We start from the raw sequence: 17,481 nt of genomic DNA, 5'->3' as shown, positions 1-17,481 counted from the left end.
CTTATACTCGAGTATATACGTGATGTTTATATCCATTTACTCAACACAACATCCTTCTTTTATCATACCCCCAAAAATTGGGTATCCTATTGTGTTTGTGTGGACTAAAATTCATTTAAATGTATTTTTTCCTACAAAATTTGTGTTTAATAAACAGCTGCGGAAAAACCATATGCCATGGAAAAAATTGCAAGAGCCACCATTTTATTCTCCAGGGCCTCGGCTTTCGAGAAAATATTCAATGTTTGGGGTTCTAAGCAATTTTCAAGTAATGTTCTGGGTGAAAAATGTAATAATTGTCCCCGACAGCTTAAAGTTAAACACTAGCCAGATGTATAGAAGTTTATGGCAACTGATTTGAGTTGAGGTTATCCAGTATTCCAAATGACCTGCAAGCTTGAATTTAAAAATCAACATACCTCATCTGGCTCCCTTTCTGGAGAGGATGGTTCTGATTCCTCGTCTTCATCCGATGATTCCTCAAAAGACTTCAAAGTAAAGAAAAATTAAAAAATGGTTTAATATGAGCAGAATTTTTATTCTTCAGGCAATCAAACTAAAAGTGGAAGTTCTGCAAACGCTAATTATACTTAAACCTGCTCCTACCCCCATTCTAATCCCTATTCTAACTACCCCCGTAGAAGACAGTAGAGGACAGATGAGGACAGCAGAGGACAGTGGAGGCTACGTAGAGGACAGATGCGTATAGGTACATATTCTGAGGGCATTCTGGTCCTGTCACAAGATTAGGCCCCATCGCCGGCTTCAATATAGAGGAGGGACAGCCGACAACGGATGCCTCATAGTAAGTCTATGGGTGATGTCATCGCACAGACATTGCAGTCATTGTCGCTGCTCTCCCCTCTACACTGAAGCCACCTGCTGGGGAGATCATATGACCAGACTAGAGCGCCCTCTGAAGAGGCAAGTGTACACATCTTTCCTTTAAACTAAGGGGTCTCCGAAATTTCTAAACAAAGGACCAGTTTATAGTTTTTCAGACTCTAGGGGGGCTGGAATGTGGCCTGCGAGAGTGGAAGTTTTCCTTGCATCAGTGGAAGCAATTATCACATTTGGTATTAGTGGGAAGAACAGTGCCCCATTGTTGGTATCATTGGGAGGAGTAGTGCCTCATCATTGGTATCATTGGGAGGAATAGTGTCCCATCGATGGCGTCATTGGGAAGAATAGTGCCCCATTGTTGGTATGATTGGGAGGAATGGTGCCCCATCATTGATATCTTTGGGAGGAATAGTGTCCCATCATTGGTATTATTAGCAGGAAAAGTGCCTAATCATTATCATTGGGAGGAATAGTGCCCCATCATTGGTACCATTGGGAGGAGTACTGCGCCATCGTTGTTACCATTGGGAGGAATAGTGCCCCATCGTTGGTACCATTGGGAGGAGTAGTGCCCCATCGTTGTTACCATTGGGAGGAATAGTGCACCATCGTTGGTACCATTGGGAGGAATAGTGCCCCATCATTGGTACCAATGGGAGAAACAGTGCCCCATCGTTGGTACCATTGGGAGGAATAATACCCCATCCTTGGTACCATTGTGGGGGGGGGAATAGTGCCCCATCATTGCTACCATTGTAAGGAATAGTGCCCCATCATTGGTACCACTGGGAGGAATAGTGCCCCATCATTGGGAGGAATAGTGCCCCATCATTGGTACCATTGTGAGGAATAGTGCCCCATCATTGGTATCATTGGTGGGAATAGTGCCCCATCATTGGTACAATTTGGAGGAATAGTGCCCCATCATTTGTAACAATGGGAGGAATAGCGCCCCATCATTGGTAACAATGGGAGGAATAGTGCCCCATCATTGGTAATGGGAGGAATAGTGCCCCATCATTGGTAACAATGGGAGGAATAGTGCCCCATCATTGGTAACAATGGGAGGAATAGTGCCCCATCATTGATAACAATGGGAGGAATAGTGCCCTGACATTAGTAACAATGGGAGGAATAGTGCCCCATGATTGGTAACAATAGGAGGAATAGTGCCCCATCATTGGTAACAATGGGAGGAATAGTGCCCCATCATTGGTAACAATGGGAGGAATAGTGCCCCATCATTGGTTACAATGGGAGGAATAGTGCACCATCATTGTTATCATTGGGAGGAATAATGCCCCATCATTGGTAAGAATAGTGCCCCATCATTGATATCATTTGGAAGAATAGTGCCCCATCATTGGGAAGAATAGTGCCCCATCATTGGTATCATTGGGAAGAATAGTGCCCCATCATCTGTATTATTGGGAGGAATAATGCCCCATTGTTGATATAATTGGGAGGAATAGTGCCCCATTGTTGGTATAACTGGTAGGACTAGTGCCCCATCGTTGGTGTCAGTGGGAGAAATGGTGCCCAATTGTTAATGTCCCTTGGCAGAATAGTGTCTCCTATCAGTGGGAGGAATAGTGCCCCAAGGGCCGAATAAAGGCAATCAAATGACCTTATCTGGCCCCCAGGACAAAGTCTAGAGAGCACTGCTTTTGCATGGTAGTTACAATAGAGCTTAGAATGGGAGTGGGAGCAGCTTTTAACTGGAATTCTACTTGAGCCTGGGTTCACCCTTGTGCGGTGCAGGACACAGCATGTGATTCGGATAGGAATTGCACTGCATTCCTATTCAAATCACTTGCAATTCTATGCAGTGAGATTTAAGCCCACTCATTTTGTATGGGCTCAATTCACTCTGCAAGAAAAAGGCGCAGGAATGTTTTTTTTTTTTTTTGCAGCACCACGATCCGATTTTTGCAATCACACTGCTTTTTGCATCCTGTTTTGGAGTGCCACTAACTTGCTGCGTTTCCTGCACCGCATGTATGTGAACCAGGGATCCAAGCAGAACTAAACCCATCGATTTCAACGGTTTAAAAACTGAATTTTTGTAAATTCTTACCTGTAAAATTCCTTTCGCTGAGTCCTCCGACAGTCGCCGCCTCTTCATATTCGTCACTAATGGGGTTATTGACCTTTGCTCCGTAGGAGTAGCTAGGCAACAGAATATATTAATATCAAAGCTTTTAACATATCCCACCCCCAGGGGGTGGTCCCCTCAGTCAATACCTCCCTGCTTCCTGCATACCAACTCAGTTTCAGTAGAATAGCAGTAGAGTACATAAACAAACCCCAAAAGAGGGGCGGGGGCGGCGACTGTCGGAGGACTCAGAGAAAGGAATTTTACAAAAATTCCGTTTTCTCTTACGTCCTCCGACAGTCGACGCCTCTTCATATTCGTCACTAATGGGGACGTCCCATAGCAGTGTAGACATGAGGGGTGGGAAAAAAGCAGCCGCGCCTAAAGCAACGCAGTACCCACATCAGAGAAAGGAACCTTACCAAAGTAAGAGAACCAACTGGGCAACAGGAAAAAACGTGCTCAACAGGAGCAACAACCCAGGAAAAAACAAGTAACCCAGGGGTAACGACACCCCAACAGCCAAGGACCCAAACAAGGGACCCTAAGGCACTGCCGCACTAAGAACTTTGCGGCCAAAAGAAGCATCTGCCGATGCCTGAACATCCACCTTGTAAAATTTTGAGAAAGTGTGAACGGATGATCAAGTCGCCGCCTTACACACCTGGGCCACAGAAGCCCGATGATGACAGGCCCAAGACGTACTCAGAGACCTGGTAGAGTGCGCCTTCACAGGAAAAGGAGGAACCTTCCCCTTCAAAGCATAGGCTTGCACAATGGTCTGTCTGATCCATTTGGCGATGGTAGCAGCCGACGCCGCCATGCCCTTCCGAGGTCCCTCAGGAAGGAGAAGAGAGAATCCGACTTGCGAAAGGATTTTGTCGATGACAGGTAAACCCTGATCGCCCTAACAACATCCAAGGAATGCAAAGCCACCTCCTTCGGATGCTTAGGCTTCGCGCAAAGCGAAGGCAGAACAATGTCTTCATTGAGGTGAAATTCCGAGATCCTCTTCGGAAGAAAAGACGGGTTAGGTCGCAAGACCACCTTATCCAAGTGAATCACCAAATACGGAGACTTGCAGGACAAGGCCGCCAGCTCTGACACCCTGCGAGCCGAAGTGATCGCCACTAAGAAGGCAACCTTCTTGGACAACAAGGACAACGAGATCTCCCTGATATTTTCAAAAGGAGCATGTTGCAACACGGACAGAACAGGGTTCAAATCCCATGGAGGTAAAGGCTCCCTCCTAGGAGGGACCAAATGTCGCACCCCTTGAACAAAGGTGCTAACCAAAGAGTTAGACGCCACAGGGCGTTGAAAGAGAACGGCCAGCGCAGAAAACTGACCCTTAATCGTGGCCAACGCCAAACGCTGGTCCACGCCCGTTTGAAGGAAAGCCAACACTCTCGACACCGAGTACGAGCGAGGGGAATACCCCCTGGACTCACACCAGGCAAAGTAGGCCTTCCAAGTACGGTAGTAAATCTTCCCCGAAGAGGCCTTCCTAGCCTTGATCAAAGTGGGAATGACCTCGGGGGAAAGACCCCTATCCTTCAGGACCTGGCTTTCAACAGCTGACTGTAAAGCAGGATGGAATATCGGTCCTTGAGACAGGAAATCTTCTCGAAGTGGCAGACGCCACGGAGCGTCGACCGCCAGATTCACGAGGTCTGCGTACCAAGACCGGCGAGGCCAGTCCAGTGCCACCAGAATCACCGTTTTCGGTTCCGAGGCCAACCTGCGAAGGAACCTGGACAGCAGCTGAATCGCTGGAAAGGCATACATCAGGCGATACTGATGCCAGGGCGTCACTAACGCGTCCGAGGCGTCTGCCCGAGGATCGCGCGTCCTTGCCACGAACCTTTCCACCTTGTTGTTTAGACGAGACGCGAACAGGTCCACATCTGGGGACCCCCACTTCGCGCACAACATCTGGAAGACATCCGGGTGAAGGGACCATTCCCCCTGGTCCAGGGTCTGGCGGCTCAGATAATCCGCCTGCCAGTTTTCCACCCCCGGAATGTGAACTGCAGAGATCGCCGGGATGTGTGTCTCGGCCCAAGACAGAATGTCGGCTACTTCCCGAGCCGCCCGGGCACTCCTGGTGCCCCCTTGGTGGTTGATGTAGGCCACCGCTGTGGCATTGTCCGTCTGTACCCGAACTGGACGGCCCTGAAGCCTGTCCGTCCAACGCAGAAGACAGAGATTTATCGCTCGCAATTCCAGAATGTTGATCGGAAGGGAGGATTCCTCTTCCGACCAAGTTCCCTGGGCGGACAGAATGCCCAGAACACCACCCCAGCCCGACAGGCTGGCATCCGTGGTGATCACCGTCCACGACAAAGGACGAAAGGACTTTCCCCCCCCGACACTGCCGGGGACTGAAGCCACCACAAAAGACCCCTTCGGGTGAGATGGCTCAACGACAGCCGCAGATCCAGAGATTGCGGACGCCCGTCCCACACGGCCAGGACCTCCGCCTGAAGCTCCCGTGTGTGAAACTGGGCGAAGGGAATCGCCTCGAAGGCCGAAACCATCAATCCCAGACACCTCATACACGTCCGGAGGGACGAGCACTGATTGTCCCTGAGGGACCTGACTTCGCACTGAAGTGTCCGAAGCTTGTCTTCCGGCAGGAAGACCTTCGCTTGAACAGAGTCCAGGATCATCCCCAGGTAGGGAAGACGAACCGACGGACACAACGTCGATTTTGGAAAATTTATCGTCCAGCTGAATTCCTGCAGAGTCTGCATCGTGATGGACAGGTCGTTCACCAGGCCCTGACTGGTCGCGGACCGAATCAGGATATCGTCCAGATACCCCAGGACAGAAATGCCCTGGGCCCTCAGCAAGGCCAGAACCGGCGCAAGCACCTTGGTGAAAACCCGCGGAGCCGAAGCGACACCAAAGGGCAACGCCACGAATTGATAATGATCCTCCGCAATGGCAAATTGAAGGTACCTCTGGTGACCCTCAAAAATGGGAATGTGAAGGTATGCATCCTTCAAATCGATGGAGGCCATGAATTCCCCCGGAACCAGGGCAGCCACCACTGATCGCAGGGATTCCATGCGGAACTTGCGAACCCGCACAAAGCGGTTCAGAGCTTTCAAGTCCAGAATCGGACGTACCTTGCACTCCTTTCTGGGCACAGTGAACAGATTGGAATAGAACCCCCCAAATCTGTCCCGATGAGGCACCAGAACCACCACTCCCTGGGCCCGCAGGTCCCGCACCGCCAGGTGCAGATCCTGCAAGCGCTCCGGAGTCAGCTGAAGGTTTGAGGGGAAAAATCTGCACGCCGGGCGAGAGAGAAACTCGATCTTGTATCCAGATCGAACGATTTCCTGAACCCACCTGTCCCAAACGCGGTCCAGCCAGGGTTGAAGAAAACCGAGCAGACGTCCCCCCACCCCAGAAACGGGTGAGGGCGCCCCTTCGGGCCGCATTGTTATGGGCAGCGGATCCGGACTGGCCGGACTTCTGCTTACCCGCCCACGGCTTCTTCTGGGAGCCTCGGCCTTTGAAGGGCTTGCCCTTATAGTGCGACCGAAAGGCACGAAAGGACCCCTGAGAGGGCCTAAACGAAGCATTCTTCTTACCACGAACAAACTTATTCTTGTGAGATTGGGGCAAGAGAGTGCTCTTACCCCCAGAAATACCCTTTATCAGAGTATCCAAAGATTCGCCAAAAAGGCGAGATCCCGCGTAGGGCAAATTAGCCAAAGTCTTGCGAGAAGATTGGTCAACCGACCAACATTTCAGCCATATCAGGCGACGGTTCAAGACCGCCACACTAGAAAGACGCGCAGCCAAAGGGACCATATCTAAGTCCGCATCACACAAATACATGACACCCTGATGAATCTGATCCACCATAGCCAAGGTTGTCGGCGGGGCAGAGTCAGCCACCAGAGTGCGCTTGAGCACCTGCGTCCAATCCGCAATAGCCTGGGCTGCCATAATGGAAGCAAAAATAGGCTTCAGCATAGAGCCAGCAACCGTATAAGCATGACGGGCCAGAGATTCCAATCTCCTGTCCGTCGGGTCCCGGAACACCGGGGTATCCTCAGCAGGGATCGCAGTAGATTTATTCAAAATCACCACCGCGTGATCCATCTGAGGCGGCACACACCAACGCTCATCAGTAGCTGGTGTAAAGGGATAACGCAGTTTGAACCTACTCGGTACAGCGAAAGGCTTCTTTAAATTGCGCCATTGCTCATCAACCGCGCGCTGAAATTCCGTAGAGCAAGGAAAAACCTGCGATGTTTTGCGTTTCCTCTGCGTCCCATAAGAGGACATCAAAGCAGGAGGACATGGTTCATCCTGCAAATGCAGCGTTTGCTTGATAGAAGCAACTAACTCATCCATGAGTGCAAGCTCTTCAGACGAGCCAGGGGGAGAATAATCAACCCCTTCCACCTCAGCCTCCCCGTCAGACCCCACAAGGTCTAGGGATGAGTGAGACCCTGAGAAGGGCACTCCAGCCATAGCAGCCCCATCGCCCTCTGATTCAGAGGAAATAGACACCCTGGGCCGTTTAGTGGATCGATCAGCCACCAGCATCTGCACTTGAGCAGCTAAGTTTGCCACAATAGTGGCCAGATCAGCCCCCTCGGGGGAAGCAGCAGCCCCTTGGCCCCCCACCAAGGTGGGAGGAAACTTGCAATCCTGAGAATCCATGCCCCAGCCAAATAAGTAATAAAGGGTACTGCCCCTTTAAGATCGTGGCGAGCGTAGCCCACCGCACCCACTGAATACACTGACCCCCCACAGGGACAAGAAACTGGGCAAGGTATACAGGAAAGAAGGAAATATAAAAACCTGGAGAGATCACACAGGCTGCTGCACTGATCGCTGTCCCAGAGCAAAAGGAAGTGATGCAAGACTGACCGCCCCTATGAAGCCTATGCAAGCCTACACAAACATGGCCGCTCGGCTGAGGAAAACCCTGGGCAAATAGAACATGGCGCTGACATGTGGCCTGATCGATCGCCGCTCAAAATGGCGGCGTTTGGCGCCAAAAACGCTGTGCAGTACCTCACAGGACCTGCCACCATAATTTTGCCCCAAAGCGATCGCCGCACAGCATATCTAAAAACTGACTGCTTCATATGACACCCAGCAGAGCGGGAGAGCCCCCCCCCTTCACAGCCCACACACAGGCAGCAAGTCCACACAGGAGCTGACAGTGAGCACAGCAGCCACACAGACACGCAGGGTCACACAGTCCCAGACTGACACCCAAATAGACAGGTCCCCACATAGAGATACACTTACCAGTCCGGATGGCGTGGGGAGCCTGCTCCAGCGACCAAACCGCAGTACTGAGGACAGGGAGTGTCGCAAGCATGACGCAGTGGAGTTGCGGTGCGAAACCGCAATGGCGTCCAGTGAGGTAGCCACCTCACCGATAGCATCCCTGCAGCGAACAGGGATGGGTCGTTCAATGTGCCAGGGCAAAACCTAAGCTGAACGCTCGATGGCAGGCTGGGAAGCCCCTGGCCCTGAGCCCTGGGATCCAGGGTGGCCAGACTGAGACCCAGCGCCGCACGACCATCTTCATCAGAAGAAACTAACTAACGCTGAAAATAAACAGCTAAGTAAAAGAAAGAGAAAAAACTTCAAATAAAATCAAAAAAGAGAAAAGTAGCTGAGACTAAGAGCCTCAGCACAGGAACAGCCTGCATACTCCTGAGCTAGGCATATGAAACTGAGTTGGTATGCAGGAAGCAGGGAGGTATTGACTGAGGGGACCACCCCCTGGGGGTGGGATATGTTAAAAGCTTTGATATTAATATATTCTGTTGCCTAGCTACTCCTATGGAGCAAAGGTCAATAACCCCATTAGTGACGAATATGAAGAGGCGGCGACTGTCGGAGGACGTAAGAGAAATAACAGTTACACTTCTGGCATGCCAGGAATGCAACCGTCCCATTCGCTTGTGCGATCAACCAAACGGTTAAACCACCAAATGACTGATCCCATGTGCAGCATCATGGTGGTTGCAGATCACACAGAGGCCAAGATGGCAGCTTCCTTGGCTGAAAAGGATAGGAGGTTTTAGTTCCGCTTTAAGCTCACCATATACTATATGTTATAATCTGACAGTACAATCTCCTTTACATTTACCCAAACTCTGTAATAGGGGGACCTACATAAATGATCCAATTAACGTGTATCCAATAAGGCAGGCCCTTGCACTACACAATTGTTGGTAAATCTAAAGGAGATTGAGCAATCAGGTTGTAAGGTGTGGTGAGATATAGACTAATCCCAAATACAAGAAACGTGCTATAAGTGTTGTAGTAGAAAAATTGGGCTGTAAGGCCTGGATTATAGTAGTAGTCCTCTCCAATGATGGTAAGCCTCAGGTACGTTGCCCTCTTCCAACTAGGGAAATCTCTATAGTGAATGATAAATGACAAAAGGGGGCTTAGGGACTCGTGCATTACCTTTACCTTCATTAAAATAGAAAGGTGTCAAAAACATTCCCACAAAAGCCGTACGGCTATAGACATCAAGGTGTATGCAGACCCCATTAACTGACACTGGATACACAGTACAAATGCTTCTTGCAGACCTGGATATCACTCCATAACAAGCAAGCATGGTCCCAGTGAAGCATTTGTACCATGAACTCAGTGTCAGTTACGGTGGGTCTGCATGTCCCTCAATGTATATAGTCATATGGCTTTTGTGGGAATGTTTTTGACTTCATTAGAAAGCCGGAACTTTATAAAAATGTCACCAAGCAGTTATCCTCAATTATAGTAGTTGAGGTTGAATAAAGACAATAGTCCATCCAGTTCAACCTGTGTAGGTGTGTGTGGCCGTAATCATTTCCCATACCCCTGAATGTTTTGATCCTTGAGATGTACGTCCAAGAGTCTTTTAAAAGTAGCCATACTCCCCGCAGTTACTACCACCATTTTGGTACAGAATTCCACAGTCTTGTAGCCCTTGCAGTGAAGAACCCCCTGCGTTGCCTGAGGTTAAAACGCTTCTCCTCTAATTGCATTGTATGGCCTCGTGTCCTCATGCATTCCTTGCGACTGAATAGTTTTTTTTCTATGTTGAGATCACTGTTGAGGTATTTGTAAATCGCTATCATGGCCCCTCTCAGGCGTCTCTTCCCCAGGAAGAATAAATCAAGCGCTCCTCCTAATTAAGGTCCTCCAATCCCCTAATTAGTTTAGTTGCCCTTCTCTGGAATCTCTCCAGCTCCAACACATCCCTTCTGAGGACTGGCGACCAGAACTGGACAGAATACCCCAGGTGTGGCAGAACCAGAGTTTTTTAACGTGGTAGAATTATATCCTGCCGGCTTTGGCAGCTGCAGCTTGACATTGCATGCTATTGCTTAGTCTATCCTCTACTAAGACTCCCAGATCTTTCTCCATTTTTATGTTCTCCCAGAGGTCCCCCCCCCCCCCAAAGTGTATTGTGCGGTTATGTTTTTAGTCCCCAAGTGCAATACCTTATACTTCTCCACATTAACCGCTTGCCGACCGCCGCACGACGATTTACGTCGGCAGTCAGCCCCTCACAGGCAAAGCGACGTAGGGCTACGTCCCTAGCCTGTGAGGGTCTAGGGAGCGAGCGCGCACCACTGGAGGCGCGGACCCGATGTCCGCCGATCACTCGCGATCGTCCGTTACAGCGGGAGAAAGGCAGGCGGCTAATGTAAACAAGCCGCCTGTCATTCTCCCCTGTGTATGAATAGTGATCATACGGTTCTACTATATAGGACCGTTGATCACTGTACCTACACCTCAAGCCACAGCCAATCACAGTTAGAATCAGGGGACACACACAACCCCTCCCTCTCAAAAAAAGTTAACCCCTTCACTGCCAGTCATTTTACAGTAACAGTGCATATGTATCGCACTGATTACTGTAGTAATGTCACTGGTAACCCCAAAAGTGTCAAAAATGTCAGTCAAGGGTCCGATCTGTCCGCCGCAATGTCACAGTACCGCAAAAAAAAAAAAAAAAAAACGCAGATCGCGGCCATTATGCGTTAAAAAAAAAAAACAACAAAAAATGACAAAAATCTTTCCCTTTGTTAGTAAATGCAATAACTTTTGCGCAAACCAATCAAAATACGCTTTTTGCGATTTTTTTCTACCAAACATATGTAGCAGAAAACAAATTGGCCTAAAATGTTAAAAAATTTTGATTTTTAAATTTTTTGGGGGAATTTCATATAAAAAAAAAATGTGAAAAATTGTATTTTTTAAAAATTGACGCTCTTTTTTTTGTTTATAGCGCAAAAATTAAAAATCTTACAGGTGATCAAATACCACCAAAAGAAAGCTCTGTTTGTGGGGAAAAAAGGACGTCAAATTCGTTTGGGTACAGCGTCGCACGACCGCGCAATTGTCCGTTAAAGTCACGCAGTGCCGAATCGCAAAATAGGCCCTGGTCAGGAAGGGGGTAAAATCTTCCGGGGCTTAAGTGGTTAAACCTCATTTGCCATGTAGTCGCCCACTGGTTAAAATAGAAAGCGGACAGGGACAGCGGCCGCACCTAACCACTGAGAGCTGCAGCAGGAATCTCTGATTCCTGCTGCTATTATTCGCACCGGCCCTTTTTGCCGGTGTGAATGTTGCCTTAGGAACTTTTCGTAGTTGGTCTCAGAGTGGTGAGACCGCTATCTGTCTGCGGCCATTACAACAGTCATGACATAGCAACATCAAATACAACTCACTCCTCGATCTGAGTCCATGGTGAAGGAATACATATCTTCAATTGTTTCTTCATCATAAAGAAAATCCTGGTTAAAAAAAAAAAAAATAATAATTTAATTGGTCAATATGCATGATTTAAGGAAAAGTTTGTGGTATTGGTGCCAACAAAAACCCGCGCAAAGGAAGTGATAAGTAGATATGTATCTATAAATATATATGATGTGAGAATAAATAATTCATAAAAAGTGCAGGATTAAATCCTAAATTAGGAGCTGCAATAAACTTGTGAAAACGTGAAATATGAAAAAAGAACAAAATATTGCTAAATAAAAAATTGCGCTCAACTAAAAACACTTGTGCAAAAATAGAACCTTTTATGAAGACAAAAATAAAGTGCATAATATAGTGCAACAATAAGTATACAAAATAATGAATAATCATGTGCAATCATAGGTCCATTAAAATGGACTGAACATATAATGCAAATAAATAAATTAAATAAATAGTCCATAGTGATAGCAATGAATGTCCAATTTAAATAGAAATTTTGATGGTGACAATAGTAGCAGCACTTGTTGTATATACCTCCACCAAATACACAGGACCACCCGATGTGCAATCAAGGCTTACCGGATTAAATGGACCCCTTAAATTACAGGGGGTCAATGAGAGCAGACTCAGGACACCAGAAATAAAGACACACGATACCAAGGCAGGCAATACTTCCAATATGCTCCAAGCAGATCCTCCTTTGATTTCACTAGAACTGGGGATGGACTCCCATAAAGCGTACGCAGAAAGGAAACAGAAAGGACTCGGATAGTGAAGTACGTAAAATAATGGTAATTTAACCACTTTACCACTGAGTACCGTAGTACTACTCAGGCAAAGTGGCTCGTTATCGTCTGACGACGTAGTACTACGTCGTCAGACACTCCCCCTTCTCGGCGGCGCGCGCGCGCCGCCGGAGGCTCGCTCCCGCTGTATTCAGTCACAGCGGGAGTCGGGCCAGGGGAGGAGCAGCGGCGATCGCCGCCGCTCTTCCCCGATCGTCGGGGATCTAGTGTGGAGATCCGCCCGCCTGTGTAAACACAAGCGGGCGGATCTCCCAAGTGACAGGCAGGGTCAGATTGCAGGGTTCAGCATAGCTGAACATGCGATCTGTCCCTGTGTCACTCAGTCACCTCCCCCCCCACACGTCAGTAAGCACCAGGCATACATTAACCCCTCCCTCTCCAATAAAATTAACCCCTTCACTGCCAGTGTCATTTTTACAGTAACAGTGCATATATATAGCACTGATTACTGCAGTAATGTCACTGGTACCCCCAAAAATGTCAGTCAAGGGTCCGATCTGTCCGCCGCAATGTCGCAGTCCCGCAAAAAAAAAAAAAAATCGCAGATCGCCGCCATTACGCGTTAAAAAAAAAACCACCAAAAATGACAGAAATCTTTCCCTTTGTTAGTAAACGCAATAACTTTTGCGCAAACCAATCAAAATACGCTTATTGTGAATTTTTTTACCAAACATAGGTAGCAGAAAACAAATTGGCCAAAAATTTTAAAAAATTTTGATTTTTTACATTTTTTTGGGGGGAATTTCATATAAAAAAATGTGAAAAATATTGTTGTTTTTTCAAAATGTACGCTATTTTTTTGTTTATAGCGCAAAAATTAAAAATCGCACAGGTGATCAAATACCACCAAAAGAAAGCTCTGTTTATGGGAAAAAAAGGACGTAAATTTCGTTTGGGTACGGCGTCGCACGACCGCGCAATTGTCAGTTAAAGTCGCACAGCGCCGAATCACAAAAAGTGGCCCAGACGTAAGACAGCAAAATGCTCTAGTGGTAAAGTGGTTAATAAAGGTAGATGCACTTACATGGTACAGGTATTGAAAGGGCATAACAAAAGCAAAACGCGGTCTCCGGGTAAGGAACGCCGCTTCCACGTTCCACCTGCGTTCAATCTATGATTGCACAGGATTATTCATTATTTTGTATACGTATTGTTGCACTATATTATGCACTTTATTTTTTTCTTCATAGAAGGTTCTATTTTTGCATAAATATGCATGATTTACATGTGTAATCACACTCTACCTAGAGCACATGGGTCAAACACATGGCCCGGGGCCGAATCCGGGCTGCCAGGCCATTTCATGTGTCCCTTGCACCTCTCCGGCAGCTGCGGCACCCCCATTTCCGTCCCCCCCCCCCCCTTGTCTCAGCAGTTGGCAGCAGAGAGGGGGAAAGCATTCCTCCACCAGATCCTGTGCAACAACAGCACCCCTTTCCACCTCCTTTGGTCTCCGCATTCAGCAGTTTCTGGCAGCTGACTCCAGCCCTCCTGCAGGACCCTGCACTTCCTGCTTCTCAGCTCCACCCCCGACTTCTTCCTGGAAGCAGCAAAAGGTAAGGGGGGCGCACTGTAATATAAGGGAGGGTGGAGAACTCTTGACTTCTGATGGTAGGGGGCTCTTGAAATCGGATTTAAGAGGGGTAGGGTGCTCTGGACATCTAATCTTACAGATACAACCGGCCCTTTGAGGGCAACCAAAATGCTGATGCGGCCCACAATGAAATTGAGTTTGACGCCCCCCTGACCAAGACTGGCCATATATGTCCAATTTTCTGTTCCATTTACCACAAACCATATAATACGAGGTCAAAGCTAAACAACACCTTCACAGAAATTGTACAGAAAATTGTAAGAAAATGTTATCATGTATGGCTAGCCTTAGAGTATCAATAGCCCTGTGGCCTTTATATTGCATCTGCCCCATCGGTTTTAAAACCCCCCCTGACCCCCCCCCCCCCCCATTTCTACACACCCCCCACACTGCTCGGACAATCCTGCACCTCTTATTATAAATAACTTGAAGGCGTAATATGCTTAGCTTTGCTCCAAAAAAAACATGCTTTAGCCACATGGCCATCAAAGTGACAAAAAACCCAGACATTAGTCACAGGATTTCTGCAAAGAGCAGGACTAGCCCATCAGCAGCTCCGACTGAACGCCTTTAATACAGCAGAGAATCATAACCAGAATCAATGAACAGTCACTGCCATAGAGATGTAACTGTGTGGGCCTTCTGTTTTCTGATCACACAATGCATGAAGTGAGGACCCGCTCGTGATCGGAGTACCGGATTCTCCCGTGGCTGGAGGGAGATAAGGGTATGGAACCGTATCATTTGTACTTACTGTTGATCTTCCTAGCAGTGGGTCGGCGCCATCAGGAATTCTACAAAAGAAAAGGGAAATGTTAAATAAATCAATGTTGAGCTTTCTTATATACGGCATCATTATAGAATCTGTATAAACAACAAGGATGCCGCACACTGATACAGCCCAGGTACTGAGTGAAGTGTGCCGTTAGTCTTGCTCCTCCCATGCCACGCCCTCTGAGGCGTTTCGGCCCGCCCACCGGGCTTAGTCATAAAGGGGGTTATGACTAAGCCCTGTAGGCATGGCGAAACGTGTTGGGTGTGGCCTGGGAGGAGCCAAACTTAAGCTGCACTTCATTCACTCAGTATCTGGGCTGTTTATAGAGTTTCTAGCATGCTAGGATGGGCGCGTCAAATGCCAGCAGTAAGGATCACTGGAGGAGCCTCGGAATGGTGCCCAGAGGTTTGGCAGGTTCACAATATTATAGAATATTTATATTATATTAAACGTATAATTAAAGGCAAAACTTTTTTAGTTTTGGATACATTGGAGAGGGATTCGAGCACCTGTCTGGTTTCTTGCTGTCTGTGCCCTCACTAGGGAGATTCACCCTCTCTATTTGTCCTGTTTACCAATATCTTTGAAAGTGAAAGTAAAAAAAAATCCCAATATTTGGGTTGTCCCCAGAAAGGGGAAATCTTCCAATGGGGACACTAGTTCTGGCAAACTGGGTGTTTCCAAGAAATTCCCTTAAATCACTGAAGGACCGGGCCAATTTCTGACACTTGTTGTTTACAAGGTAAAATAATTTTTATTTTTGCTAGAAAACTACTTAGAACCCCAAACATTATATTTTTTTTTTTTTTTTTTTAGCAAAGACCCTAGAGAATAAAATGGAGATCATTGCAATGTTTTTTATCACACCGTATTTGCGCAGCGGTCTTCCAAACGCAATTTTGTGGGAAAAATTTTTGAATTACAAAATAAGAAACCAGTAAAAGTTTTCTATAATGTGAAAGATAATGTTAGGCTGAGTAAATAGATACCCAACATGTCATGCTTCAAATTTGCGCATGCTCCTGGAATGGTGACAAACATTGGTTTCCTAAAAATCCCCATAGACGACACTTTAAAAATTTCTACAGGTTACCAGCTTAGAATTACAGAGGAGGTCTGGGGCTCATCCCTTGTAATAGAAATAAGCAGGACAGGACCTGTTTTGTTGTGAGATCTGGGGTCAAAAAGACCTCAAACCTCACATCTACCCTAAGAGTCATTTTTTGCCCTCACTCGACTTCCTGTCTGTGAGGAGCGTGGACTGGATCGTTTTCCCCACATCCGGCAGGTCCGGTAAGCGGGGAAAATGACCGGGAAGCGGCGGGAGGGATTACCGACACCTCTTCCGGCGCACCGGAAGGGTGATCCTATGGCAAATACATAGGATTTTCGTGGACCACCCGGATGTGAAAGCGGACCGCCTGCCGTTTCAAAAAATACCAGGGTTATGGCAGCTATCTGCTGCCATAACCCCGGTATTTAACGTCAAAGTACAGACGTAAATCGACGGCGGCAGTGCGCAAGTGGTTAATTTGCAGGGATTTCCTCTCACTTCCTGTTTGGCTATGGGACAGGAAGTGAAGGAAAATCTCCGCTATGGGACACAGATGGTGAAAAAAATTTGACAGGGGTTAGAACTCTCCCTTACTCTATCCAAACTGAAGTTTTGCCTATAGTTCCACTTTAATGTAAAAAATTTAACAAAATAATCCCAAGATGAAAGCTGAAAAATGCGACCACAAAATGTGAGCACTGTTGTCCTGTAGAACGATTACCTGAGTTCAGGTGTTTTTAGAGCAGGGTACTGTTATTGCGGCAGTTTTAGTTTTACAGAATTACGCACTTTCAACACTTGCGTCAACAGTTTGGGAAAGACACTTTCTTGTAGCCCCTGTGCACGTCAGGTCCATAAAGATGTGGTTTGGGGTGGAGAAACTCAAGTAGCCTGCATAGAGCCCCGACTGCATACCTTTGAGGTGAATCTTAAACACTGATTGTGAGAGGGATCTTATACAACATCAGCACCTGACCTCACAAATGCTGTTTTTGATGGACTGATACAAATTCCCAGAGGCACACTCCACAAAAAAAGGAGTAGGGGCCGGTATAGCTTCACACGGGGTAAACTCCATATTAAATGGCCATGGTTTTGAAATAGAATGTCCTACAAGCTCATATAGTTGTGGTGGTTAGATTTCCAGAAGCTCTTGGCCAAACTCCATATTAATGCCCATGGTTTTGAAATAGAATGTCCTACAAGCTCATATAGTTGTGATGGTCAGCTTTCCAGAAGCTCTTGGGCAAACTCCATGTTAATGGCCATGGTTTTGAAATAGAATGTCCTACAAGCTCATATAGTTGTGGTGGTCAGCTTTCCAGAAGCTCTTGGCCACTTAGTGTACACAATGAATAAAGGTAGCAACCTTGCAACCCAATCATCTATACATGTAGATTTTACAGTACTTCGCTATAGTGAGTATAGATAAGAATCCCCCCCCCCCCCCCTTATGTCAGTATCTTGGTGAGCCACGTTTTGCTTTATTTCGAGCTTTCAGTCTGTTGGGATATGTCTCTACTAACTTTGCACATCTAGACTTTGCAATATTTGCCCACTCTT

General features: G+C 47.2%; 2 protein-coding genes across 3 annotated transcripts in view; one reads left to right on the top strand and one right to left on the bottom strand.

Annotated features, from left to right (window-relative positions):
• The window catches only part of LOC309564357 (uncharacterized protein), a 1,447,080-nt gene that overhangs the window by 1,235,087 nt on the left and 194,512 nt on the right, over positions 1 to 17,481 (top strand). The window lies entirely within an intron of this gene.
• LOC309562760 (uncharacterized protein) overlaps positions 1 to 17,481 on the bottom strand; it is a 76,146-nt gene that overhangs the window by 16,261 nt on the left and 42,404 nt on the right. For both annotated transcript variants that reach the window (XM_082267057.1, XM_082267058.1), the window contains 3 exons: positions 14,844 to 14,883; positions 11,659 to 11,724; positions 420 to 488 (listed from right to left, as the gene is read on the bottom strand). In XM_082267057.1, coding sequence (XP_082123183.1) covers positions 420 to 488; positions 11,659 to 11,724; positions 14,844 to 14,883 — 175 coding nt within the window. The remainder of the gene's footprint in view (positions 1 to 419; positions 489 to 11,658; positions 11,725 to 14,843; positions 14,884 to 17,481) is intronic.

This window comes from Pelophylax lessonae (assembly GCF_965119305.1).
Source record: "Pelophylax lessonae genome assembly, chromosome: 9".
NCBI classification, from domain to species: Eukaryota; Metazoa; Chordata; class Amphibia; order Anura; family Ranidae; genus Pelophylax; species Pelophylax lessonae.
This window is presented reverse-complemented; position numbering and strand designations above follow the sequence as displayed.